Source organism: Diceros bicornis, chromosome 5, assembly GCF_020826845.1.
Source record: "Diceros bicornis minor isolate mBicDic1 chromosome 5, mDicBic1.mat.cur, whole genome shotgun sequence".
NCBI lineage: Eukaryota > Metazoa > Chordata > Mammalia > Perissodactyla > Rhinocerotidae > Diceros > Diceros bicornis.
Window position 1 is genome coordinate 30,639,953 of NC_080744.1, and position 13,167 is coordinate 30,653,119.

At 33.8% G+C, this 13,167-nt stretch overlaps 1 protein-coding gene across 1 annotated transcript; it reads right to left on the minus strand.

Moving 5' to 3' along the window:
* Positions 1–11,966: 11,966 nt before the first annotated feature.
* On the minus strand, positions 11,967–12,908 carry LOC131405372 (olfactory receptor 4Q2). Its single transcript, XM_058540427.1, has one exon. It carries the CDS (start codon positions 12,906–12,908, stop codon positions 11,967–11,969), a length of 942 nt encoding a protein of 313 aa, XP_058396410.1.
* Positions 12,909–13,167: the final 259 nt, after the last annotated feature.

Below are 13,167 nucleotides of genomic sequence, written 5' to 3' on the forward strand. Positions count from 1 at the left end.
GCCTAGCTGTCTTGGTCTCACCAGATTCTCGTCTTCGTCTCTTCAACTGAGGATGTTCATCGAACTCTGCCTTAGTTTTCCTCTGTGCTGCAGCCTGGAAATTCTCTCACAGCCAAAAGGTGGGCAATTGTAGGATTCACCTTATTTGTTTCCTGTCTGTCAGGGACCATTGTCATCCTTCATTGCTTGATGCCCAGGATTCTGAGAACTGTGGTTTCATGTATTTTATATTTTTAAGTTGTTTCAGATGGGAGAGTAAATCCAGTCCCTGTTATTACTCCATGCATCATAGTTTTAGTGATTTTCTTTTAATAATATTTTCAATTTTTGCATTGCTAATGTGTAGAAATACAATGGACTTTAAAAAACTTCTTAATTTAAAACACAGATTTACAGATATTGCAAAAATGGTACAGAGTTCTGTCCTGTGTACTTTTCATCTAGTTTCTCTCCATGCTTATATTTTACATAACTATAGTACAAGATCAAATCCAGGAAATTTACACAGAACAATGTATATATATGATTCTATGTCATTTTATCACTTGTTAGATTCATATAACCACCAACCCAATTAACATGTAGAACTATTCCATCACCACAATTATCTTCCTCATGCCTTCCCCCCTCCCATCCATAACCCCTGGCAACAACTTATCAGTTTTTATCTCTTTAATTTTATCATTTTAAAAATGTTATGTAAATGAAATCAGACAGTACAGTGCCTTAGGAGCTTGTTTCACTTAGAATAATGCTCTTGAGGTCCATCGGCGTTGTTGCAGTATCAAAGTCTAGTCCTTTTTATTGCTGAGTAATAGTCCGTGGTATAGATATTGTACAGTTTGTTTAATCACACACTTATCGAGGAGCATTTTGGTTGCTTCAAATTTTTGATTATTACAAGTAAAGGTGTTGAACATTTGTGTCCATTTTTCTGTGTGGATATAAATTTTTATTTCTCTAGGGTAAGTGTCCAGGAGTGCTATTTCTAGGACATAGCTTGGCTATGCTATTTCTAGGGTATTTCTAGTTGCTGTACTATTTTACATTTTCATTGCAACATGTGAGAGATCCAGTTTCTCTGCATCTTCAGCAACATTTAGTATCATACAATATTTATCCTTCTCTGGTTGACATTTCGCTTAGCATAATGCCTTCAAGGTCCATCCACGTTGTCACAAATGACAAGATTTTCCTTATTTCTCATGGCTGAATAATATTCCATTGTGTGTGTATATGTATATATTGGAATATATATATTTACCACATTTTCTTTATCCACTTATCTATTGACAGACACTTAGGTTGTTTCCGTATAAATCAGATTGTTTATTTTTTTGCTATTAAGTTGTATGAGTTTCTTATATATTTTGGATACTAACTCCTTACCAAATTCATGTTTTGCAAATATTTTCTCCCATTCCAAAAGGTCGCCTTTTCATTTTGTTGTTTCTTTGGCTGTGCAGAAGCTTTTTAGTTTGATGTAGTCCCACTTGTTGATTTTTGCTTTCATTGCTTGCACTTTTGGTGCCATATCCAAAAATTTGTTACTAAGAAGCATGTCAAGGAGATTTTCCCCTGAGTATTCTTCTATAAATTTGATGGATTCAGATATTATATTCAAGGCTTTAATCCACTTCAAGTTAATTTTTCTGAGTGGCATAAGACAGAGGTCCAATATCATTTCTTTGCATGTGGTTATCTCATTTTCCCAATACCATTTATTGAGGAGATTATCCTTTCTCATTAAGTATTCTTTACTCCCTTGTCAAATGTTAGTTGGATGTATATGCAAGAGTTTATTTTTTGGCTCTCAATTCATTCAGTTGGTCTATATGTTTATTTTTATGCCAGTAACCATTTTGTTTTGATTACTAAAACTTTGTAGTATTGTTTGAAATCAGTAAGTATGATCTCCTCCAACTTTGCTTTTCCTTCTCAAGATTTCTTTGGATTTTCAGAGTCTTTTATAATTCCATACAAATTTCATGATTTTTTTTTTTGTTTCTGTGAAAAATAACTTTGGAGTTTTGATAAGAATTATATTAAATCTACAGATGTCTTTGGATATTTTAAAAATATTAATTCTTCCAATCCATGAATATGAGATGTCTTTCCATTTGTTTGTATCTTCTTCAATTTCTTTATCAAAGTTTTGTATTTTTCAGTATATGGATCTTTTACCTCCTAAGTATTTTATTGTTTTTGATGCTACTGTTATTGGGATTTTCTTTATATCTTTTTCAGATATTTGGTTGTTAGTGTACAGAAACAAAAATGATTTGTGTATGTTGATTTTGTATCCTTCAACTTTTCTGAATTTGTTGATTAGTTATAGTAGATTTTTGATGGAGTCTTCAGGATTTTCTATATATTAGATCATAACATCTGCAAACAAAGACAATTTTACTCCTTCCTTTCTGATTTAGTGGTCTTCAATTTCTTTTTTTTTTTTTGATTATTGATCTGGCTAGGACTTCCAGTACTACACTGAATAACAGTGGTGAGAGCAGGCACTCTTCTCTTGCTGGTAATCTTAGAGGATAAGTTTTAAACCTTTCACTGTTGAGTGTGATATAAACTATGGGCTTGTCAGATATGGCCTTTATTATTTTGAGATTTGTTCCTTCTCTACCCAATTTATTGAGGGTTTTTTTTTTTTTAATCACGAAAGGGTTTTTCATATTGTCAAACGTTTTTTCTGTTCTATTGACATGATCACATGATTTTTAGCTCTCATTCTATTAAAGTGGTGTATCACATTTATTGATTTGAATATATTGCACCGTCCTTGCACCCCATAGATAAATCCTGCTTGATCATGGTATATGATCCTTTTAATGTGCTGTTGGATTGGGTTTACTAATATTTTGTTGATAATTGTTACATATATATTCGTTAGGGATATTGGTCCGTAGTTTTCTTTTCTCAGAGTGTACTTACTTGGCTTTGGTATCGAGGTAATTCTGGCCTTGTAAAATGAGTTGAGAGTGTACCTTCCTCTTCATTTTTCTGCAAAAATTTGAGAATTGATGTTGATTATTCTTTAGTGTTTGGTAGAATTCACCAGTGAAGCCATCTGGTGCTAAATTTCATGAATTAATCTTGGTAAATTGTATGTTTTTAGGAATTTATCCATTTCTTCTAGATTAGCTAAATTGTTGGTGTACAATTGTTTTCAGTAGTCTCCTATGATCCTTTGCATTTCTGTGATATCCATTGTAACATGTTCTATCTTTTTACTTATTTTATTTATTTGAGTCTTCTCTCTGTTTTTCTTAGTCTAGCTAAAGGTTTGTCAATTTGGTTATCTTCTAAAAAAACTAGGTCTAAGTTCTGTTGATGTTTTCCATTGTTTTTCTGGTGTCTAGATCATTTATTTATGCTCTGATTTTTGTTATTTCCTTCCTTCTGTTAAATTTGGGCTTAGTTTGCTCTTTTCCTAGTTCCTTGGGGTATAAGTTAGGTTATTTAAGATAATTGTTTTTTCTTAAAGTAGGTGTTGATCACTATCAACTTCCTCCTTAGAAGTGCTTTTGCAGTATCCTATAGGCTTTGGTATGTTAGGTTTCCATTTTCATTTGTTTCAAGATAATTTTTGACTTCCTTTTTGATTTCTTCTTTGACCATTAGTTGTTCATGAGTCATTTCCATATATTTATGAATTTCCTAGCCTTCCTCATTTTATTGATTTCTAGTTTCATATCATGTTAGTTGGAAAAGATACCTGGTATGATTTCAATCTTCTTATATTTTCCAAGAAATTTTTTGTGACGTACCATATAATCTATCATGGAGAATGTTCTGGGTGCACTTGAGAAAAATATATTTTCTGCTGCTGTTGGATGGATTGTTTTATATATGTCTCTTAGGTCCATTTTGTCTACATTATGTTTCAAGTCTAATATTTACTTGTTGATTATCAGTCTCAATGATCTATCTATTATTGAAAGTAGGGTACTGACATGTCTTACTATTACTGTATGGTTGTCTATTTCTCTCCTCAGATGCAATAGTATTTGCTTAATATATTTAGGCACTCTGATGTTGAGTGTATGTATATTTACAATTGTTATATCTTATTGATGAATTGACCCTTTTATTACTATATAATGACCTTCTTTGTCTCTTGTTGTAGCTTTTGGGTTAAAATATGTTTGGTCTATTAAGTATAGCTATCCCTGCTCTCTTTAGGTTTCCACTAGCATGAATGTCTTTTTCCATTTCTTCACTTTCAGCCTATGAGTGTCCTTAAAGCTGAAGTGAATCTCTTGTAGGCTGTATTGCAGTTGCGTCTTTTTTTCTTCGCCCCTCCAGCTACTGTGTCTTTTGATTTGAGAATGTAATCCACTTACGTTTAGTGTAATTATTGACAGATAAGGAATTACTAATGTCATCTTATTTTTTGCTGGTTGTTTTTAGTTTCCTTATTTCTTTTTTCTATCTTTATCCCTTCCTTTCTGAATTGATTATTTTCCATAGTGGTATGTTTTGATTCCTTTCTTTTTATCTTTTGTGAATCTACTATAGGTTTTTGATATATGGTTATCATGAGGCTTACATAAAGCATCTTATAGATATAACATTCTTTTTTGTGCTGATTGTAATTTAACTTTGATAACAACAAAATTCTACCCTTTTACTTGCACCCTCCCATTTTGTGTTTTTGATGTCATAATTTACCTCTTTTTATGTTGTGTGTTCATTAACAATTATTGTATCCATAGTTTTTGTTTTTTGTGTTTTTTTGATGAGGAGGATTAGTCCTGACCTAACATCTGTTGCCAGTCCTCCTCTTTTTGCTGAGGAAGATTGGCCGTATGCTAACATCTGTGCCTATCTTCCTCTACTTTGTATACGGGATGCCTGCCACAGCATGGCTTCATGAGTGGTGTGTAGGTCTGTGCCTGGGATCCGAACAAGCAAACCCTGGGCCACCAAAGCTGAGGGCACAAACTTAACAACTATGCCACTAGGCCAGCCCTATCTATAATTATTTTTAATACTATTGTCCTTTATAGTAGAGTTAAGTAGTTAATAGTCCACTATGTTACAGTATTAGAGTGTTCTGAATTTACTGTGTATTTACTTTTAGCAGTGTGTTGGATTTTTCACATTACTCAATAGCCTTTTTACATATCAGCTTGAAGAACTCTTTTCAGTATTTCTCATAAGGCAGGTCTAGTGGTAATGAATTCCCTCAGCTTTTGTGTTTTCTTGGAAAGACTTTATCTCTCCATTTCTGAAGGAAGATTTGCTGAATAAAGTACTCTTGGTTGGCACTTTTTTTTTTCTTTCAGCACTTTGACTATATCATCCTACACTTTCGTGGCCTGTAAATTTTCTGCTGATGTGGTATCCACTGATAGCCTTATAGGGGGTTCCTTGTAAATTACAAGCTTTTTTTCTCTTGCTGCTTTCAAGATTTTCTCTTCCTCTTTGATTTTTGACAGTTTTATTATAATGTGTCTTAAAGAGGATCTTTGTAAGTTGATTTTCTTTGGTGACCTATGAACTTCATTAACTTAAATATCTAAATCTCTCCCAAGATTTGGGAAGATCTCAGTCATTATTTCTTTAAATAAGTTTTCTGACCTCCTTTCTCTCTCTTCTCCTGCAACTCTAATAGTTTGCAAAATCATTCTTTGATAGTATCCCATAGATCATGTAGGCTTTCTTCATCTTTTTTCATTGATCTCTGACTGTATAATTTCAAAATTCCAGTCTTCTATCTCACAGATTCTTTTTTCTACTTCATCGATTCTGTTGTTTATGTTCTCTTTTCCATTTTTTATTTCATTCTTTATGTTCTTCATCTACAGAATTTGTTTTAGTTCTTTTTTATGCCTCTTTGTTAAACTTCGCATTTTTTTCATGTAGTGTTTTCCTGACTGCTGAACTGTCTTTCTCTGTATTCTTGTAGCACATTGAGTTTCCTTAAAACATCTATTTTGAATTCTTTATTGGATAAGCTGTAGATTTTTATGACCTGGAGTTCTGTATCAGAAAATTATTGTGATCCTTTGGTGATGTCACGTTACCTCGATTTTTCATGTTCTTTGAGGTTCTTGTTGCTGTCTTCACATTCGAAGTATCAGTCACCTCCTCTAGTCTTTAATAACTGCCTGTGGGGAAAAGATAACTTTTCTCAGCCCTGACAGAGATTCTGAGGTTATCTCAGATGTTCTATGGGTACACTTGCTTCTTGTTTCTTACTCTTTCTTGTACAGAATTCTTAAGCTGTACCACTTTAGGAGAGGGGTGATGTGAGTAAAGTCAAATTATTCCTTTTATGCATTCCAATGTGTCCAAATTCATATTTTGTTTTTCTTCAAAGGTATGTTGGAACTTCCCTGGAAACCTGAACTTCCACAAAAGCTTTCTTGTCCTAGGCAATTATCTAAGACAGTTTTTCCAGGGGGTCACAGATCATAGTTAAAAGAGGCTGAAACCAGTTTACAGTCCAGAGCAGGAACCATAGCTGGAACTGAGGTCTATCTCCTATTACTCAACACATGGTTCAGTGACACTCTTCCTAGGTCCCTTGGAATATGGTGCTGGATCTCACAGCTCCCTCAAAGGTACCTTTTTCCATGGATGGTAGCTGAAGCGATGTCATTGATGGGGGAAAGAATGAAAGATGTCTTATGCCACCATGATGCTGATGTTGTCCCTCAATGTATCTCTTTATATAGATTTTTTTTTAGTGGACACTCTATGTATTACATTATGTATACGTAACTTATCCCAGTCAACTTGTGTCAACATTTTACTAGTTCAGGTACAAGGTATATATCTTATTATGCCCTTAGTCTCTTTGAATTCACATATTGTTTATATAATCGTCTTACATATTTACATATATTCAGTACAACAGTAAATAATGCTATATTTTTTGCCTTAACTGCCAAACACAACCTAGAAAAGTCAAGAAAAGTAGTTTACTGTATTGGCCCACACTTTTACTCTTATCATTGTTCCTTCTTTCTTCCTGTTCCAAGATTCCTTCTTAAAAAAAAAAAAAAAAAACTGTTATTTATCTTCAAGTTCACTGATTCTTTCTGCTATCCTCCTCAGTCTGCTTTTGCATGTGTCCATTGAGATGTTTTTCTCTTTTTTCTTTTTTCCAGAGGGAGTTATGTTATTTTTCAGTTCTAAAACTTCCAGTTTCTTTTTTATATCTTCTAAGTCTTGGCTGAGACTCTATTTTGCTTTTGTTTCAAGCATGCTTGTAACTGCTTATTAAAGCAGTTTTATGATAATGGCCTTAAAATCCTTGCCAGATAATTTTAACATCTGTTTCATCTCATAGTTGGCATCTGCTTATTGTCTTTTCTCATCCAAGTTGAGATTTTCCTGGTTCTTTGTATAAAAAGTGATTTTTAAAAATTTAAACCTAGACATTTAAGTTTTATGTTATGAGACTGAAAGTTATTTAAACCAGTGGGGATTAGAACAAAACAATCTTTTGTGTTAGCTGGCCTCATCTGATACTCGCCCCTCTGCTAGATGGTGGTGGAAATCCAGATTCCCCACTTCGCCTCTATTGGTTCTTCAGGGGGCTTGATAGGGAGCCTCACTATTGCTGGGAAAGGTTGGGAGTTAAAATTCCCCCCTAGATTTCTGCTAACTTCATCCTGGCTGGGAGGGGAAAGGCATCTCCTTATTTGTCCCCGCATGACCTCCACTGATATCATGGGAGGCAGGTGATCTTTACTTCTGCAAAGTATTGGAAGTCTTGGCTTTCAATCTAATCTTCTCTGGTACCACCTTGGGAGGGAGAGAGAAGGGTGTCTTATTCCTGCTGATTGAGGTGGAATTATAGGCTTCCCACATGTTCTCTGACACCAGTAGAGAGTCTTATAACTGCTGGGGAGGTTAGGAAATCTAGGCTCTCCCTTGAGTTTTTGCTGACAGAGATGGAGTTAGGCTGCAGTTTTATTGCAACATTTGGTTGGTATAGAGCAGTTATTGTCTTAAAGTTTTCTGTCTTGTTGGGCTGCTCCTTTATTTGACCTTTGGCCAGAAAGAGCTGGCTTTTCTTTAGGGTATTTTTGTCTGTACTTGTTGGCATTTATGTGTTGCTGTCTGCTCCAGCTCCTAGTCAGATTTATATGAAGACAAAGAAAAGAAAAAAGTCAAAAAGGGAAATTACCACTATGTCATGTCTTGAGTCTTGAAGTCTCTAGTTAGTCTGTCTTCTCTCCACCTGTCAGAGTTTTCTTATGTTTGCTTTGTATATAATATTCAGAGCTTTTAGCTGTACTTCATGGAAGGAATACAGAAAAGCACATCTACTCCATTTTGTCTCACATCTGGAAGTCTAGAGTTGATTTTAAAACATTGACTTTTTATCCAGTGATTATGTTAAGCTGACTTATTAATCTGACTTTTTGTAGATTCCTTTGGATTTTCCATATATATAGATCTATCTGTAGATCTATCTATCTATATAGATATCCATATATCTATATTTATGTATATCTACATACGTGTGTCATCTGTGAATAACAAGTATTTAATTTCTTCCTTTTCAATTCTTAGTCCATCTTATTTCTTTTTCTTGCTTTATTATGTCATCTGATCCTCTAAAACAATGTTGAATTAAAGTGGTGATACCTGTCATTCTTATCTGTTTTCCATTCTCAAGGTGAAAATTTTTTAATATTTCAATAGTGAGCATAATGTTCATTTTAGGTATTTGTGTAGATACTCTTTATCAAATCAGGCTTTCCGTTGTATAAGATTCCCTGGTGTTGGTAGTTTACAATTCTTTTAATGAATTTATGTTGAATTTTATCAAATGTTTTACTACATCTATCAATATATAAGCGTGGTTAATTATAGGGATTGTATTTTGAATGTTAAACTAGCCTTATGTACCTGGAATAGTACAAGTTGTATTATCTTTTTTATATATCAATAGACTCAGTTTGCTAATATTTTATTAAGAATTATTACATTCATGTTCATAGGTGAAATTAATTTTTCTTTCATATAACATAATGGTTGGATTTTGGAATTAAAAACATGCTGGTGGCATAAAAAGAATTAACATTTGTTTTCTATTTTTTATTCACAAGAAGAGTTTGTACAAAACTGGTATTATTTCCTGCTTATATATTTGAAGAATTCCCTAATGTGAATTTTCTTTGTGGGAAAAATTTTAAAAATAGATTTAATAAATCTCAGCCTACATAGATTTTCTGAACTTTCTGCTTACTGCCTTGAATTACTATATTGTTCAGGAAATTTTATTCTAATTATTGAACTTATTGGTATAATTCAATTGGTCAGAGCATTATGAAAAGATTCAAGACCATGTGAGATTGACCACATGCCTTTTCTCCTACCCCAGCAATAATAGAAACCCGTGTAGATGTGAAGCCTTCCTCAGTGTAGATCCATTAATGATTACAACAAGCAGAGACCAACTGCTGCTCTGGATCCCCTACTAGTAGTGTGGTAAGAATGAAAAGTAAGTATTTGTTGTGTTAGAGAATGAAATTTTAGGTATTGTGATTTCATTATAAACTGACAAATACTGTCAAAATTGGTGAGAATTTTTTTTAAATCTGAGATTTCGTATTTTATTTGAACATGAGCATTAGATATTGGATTTTGGATTTAAATGTATCAACCATTAGATATGTTGTCATAGATAAATTTCTTAACTTTGTGTCTTAGTACTTTTATTATAAACCTGCCTTTCTTTTCCCGTAGAGTTTACTGTTACATTGAAATAAAAGCAGTCTTAGAAAAGGATAAGAAAAAAACAATTTAAACTTGCTAGCACAGTTTACAATTTCTAAGTATTTGTTTACATACACAGAAGCAATCTTTATTTAATGTCTGTTTTCTTGAGAATTTCTAGAGAACTTTATTCATATTTCTCTTTAGACACGTATTCTCATATATCTTGTAGAATTTACAGTTATATCTATTTCTTTGTATTTTACATTTCTTAAGAATACTAATTTTATCTTATGTACTTTTATCTTCTCCTCTAACTCCAAAATTTAAACAGTTTTTTAAATTCTTGAATATCACTTTTTCCATATATCATCGATTAGTTGGAAATGTCTAGCAGCAATAGAGGTCTTCTCTATATTAATTTCTAGGGAAAATCAACTGGATAACATCTTTATGGTCAATTGCCTCGATTCTGTTGAATTTTGACCCTCAATTACCTCCTCTGTTTGTAATATTGATATTAAAGTACCGACTGAAAATCAAATCAAAATCTGATTCCACAGTCAATTGTCTATAGATGAAGTCACATGATTTGTAGTTGTTTATATTATAAACTGGATTTTAAATTATCTGCTCAGTATTGAGATATCTCTCTGACTTCACTGACGACAGTGGTGGTATATCCACAAGTGTTTTGATGCCTGTTATGAGCTATAAAAAAATTTAATGAATTCTTGCTTCTGTAACATCTCTCAAAGTGTTTCCTACATCCCACTGAAAAATTTACAAGTTGTATCTTTACAAGTATGGGAAAAGAAAACAGCTCTGAAATATCTTTTCCCTAATCGTTATTACATCAATCAGAGAAAATATAAAAGCCTCCTTCATTTTTTCAACATGGTTTTATTGAGTCTGTAATTTATTTTATGGTAGGTATTTTATAAAGTAAGTGTTAGGAATGTAAAAATAATAAAGACAAAACCTCAGTCTTCAATGAATTTAGCTAACATTTTTGGCTTTTGTCTCTGTCACACAAATTAGTTGCTGAAATTACTTTTATAATTCACTGACTAAAAAAGCTGTAAAAATGAAAATACCCCATAATTCATTTGTATTTTAGATTTATATTTTATTTTTGTCTAGTTTGTTCAAAACTTAAAGGTCAATTTTATTTTCCTATCTTTGATTATAAAATCTCAGTAAGCCTGTGAATTATATATATAACTCTGAGGACAACCAGCGTCAGTGAGGGATTTTTTGATGATAACAGTGACAGTAATATAAACTGTGCCCAATAATTGAGGCGAAAATGTCATGACTCATGTCTGTACACTTTCTAGCGTCCTCCACAAGCTAGTTACAATAGATCACACCATTGTTTTATTAAGGCAAATCAACCAGTTTAGAATTTCACCATCTGTATCTTTCTGTCATTGAAAAAAATCAACTTTAATGAATAAATAATAGTGAAACCTTGTTATGAGACGGGCACCAAACTAGATGCATTCACATCTATTTTCATTTTTAACCTTTACAAAAGAGCTGAGAGGTAGGCATCATTCTATGCATGCTACAGATGAGGAAACGAGGGCTCCAGTAAGTCAATGATTTGTCTAGATTCACTTGGCTTGTAATTCAAAGAGGGGTATTTGAACTCATATTATTAGGCAATTGTTCTCTCAGTTATACTACTAGATGGTAGTCAGTGTGGTGAAGTGATGAAGATGACTAATATATCCCATTAGTTTGTTGTTAAACAGTCATATAAATCTTATTTACTCCAATTTATCTAATTGATATCCTTTTAAATATTTTATGAGAGTAAGGAACATTTATAAATTCCTTATTCAATTCATTGCAGACATATAGTTAGAATAAGTTAAAACTGAGAAGAAAATAAAACCTGTGGCAAGGTGGAGAAGATAGTGGTGAGAGTTTGGAAAGGGTGGTTTGTACCAATATGTAGTAGCAAACTACGTAGAAAGAATGGATGGAATAAAATTTGATCAAGTAAATGGATAGAGTGGAAAAACATAAATTGATTGAAAAACAGAAATTGCATTTGCTTCAGAGAAGAAAATGAAGCAGATGAGAGAACAATTCTGTATGAAAGGAATTTTTCTGAGTTTAATTTAATTATAAGGCCATAAATAGGAGGATTATGATTTAATGGAAGAAAACCAAGCAACTAGACTACCATTTCCTAACTCTTTAGTGAAAAAGTAATTATTTTATTCTCAGATTTACTGCTTTCAAAAACTCACTTCAACATCTTATGTATCATGCTTTTTCCAAGTAAGTCCACTCCTATCCCACAGCTTCCGGATGGCTGACTTGACCTCTTTGTTCCGAAGTGTGTAGATGAGGGGATTCAGCATGGGTGTAATAACATTGTAGAGTACAGACGCTATCTTGTCCACAGAAAAAGTGGAGAAAGGACGAGCATAGATGAAAATACAGGGTCCAAAAAAGAGTGTTACCACCATGAGGTGGGAGCCACAGGTGGAGAGTGCCTTTCGCCTTCCCTCCTTGGAGCGAATCTTGACCAGGATAGTGGTGTAGGAAGAAACCAACATCACAAAGGAGCTGGTAGAGATCAACCCACTGTTAGATACCATTAGCAATTCAATGACAAATGTGTCTACGCAGGCAAGTTTGATGACAGGGGGGACATCACAAAAGAAGTTGTCCACCTGGTTTGGCCCACAAAAAGGCAGACGAATAGTGAGAATCGTCTGGACAATAGAGTGCACAAACCCTCCCATCCAGGAGGCAGCTACCAACACATAGCATAATCCTCGACTCATGATAGTGGTATAGTGCAGGGGGTGACAAACTGCAACATAGCGGTCATAGGCCATCACCGTGAGCAGGAACATTTCAGCTGCCCCTACAAAATGCAGAAAGAAAAGCTGCACAATGCATTCGTCATAGGGAATGAGCTTTACGTTATCAAGAAAGTCAGCCAGAAGTTTAGGGGTAGTTACTGTTGAATAACATAGGTCCAGGAAAGAGAGGTTGCCAAGAAGGAAATACATGGGTGATGAATTCAGATAGTTATCAGAGGCCACAGTGACCATGATGAGGACATTGCCTACCCAAGTAGACACATAGAAGAAAAGAAATAGTACAAATAGTCCTGCCTCAATATATGGTGTCTGTGAGAAACCTGCCAGCACAAATTGTCTCACCACTTCAGTTTGGTTTTTGTCCATTTGATCTGGCTCCACCTAGATGAAAGAAATTAAACAAGGGACATTAGTAACATTAAAAACTGATGAGACTTGGAAGCAACCTAAGTGCCCATCAAGGGACAAATGGATAAAGAAGATGTGGTATATATACACAATGGAATACTACTCAGCCATAAGAAACGATGAAATCCAGCCATTTGTGACAACGTGGATGGACATTGAGGGTATAATGCAAAGTGAAATAAGTCAGAGGGAGAAGGCCAAATACCATATGATTTCC

What these genes read in the sequence shown, in the direction of transcription:
- LOC131405372 (XM_058540427.1), bottom strand. Translation starts at nt 12,908, where the DNA reads ATGGACAAAAACCAAACTGAAGTGGTGAGACAATTTGTGCTGGCAGGT.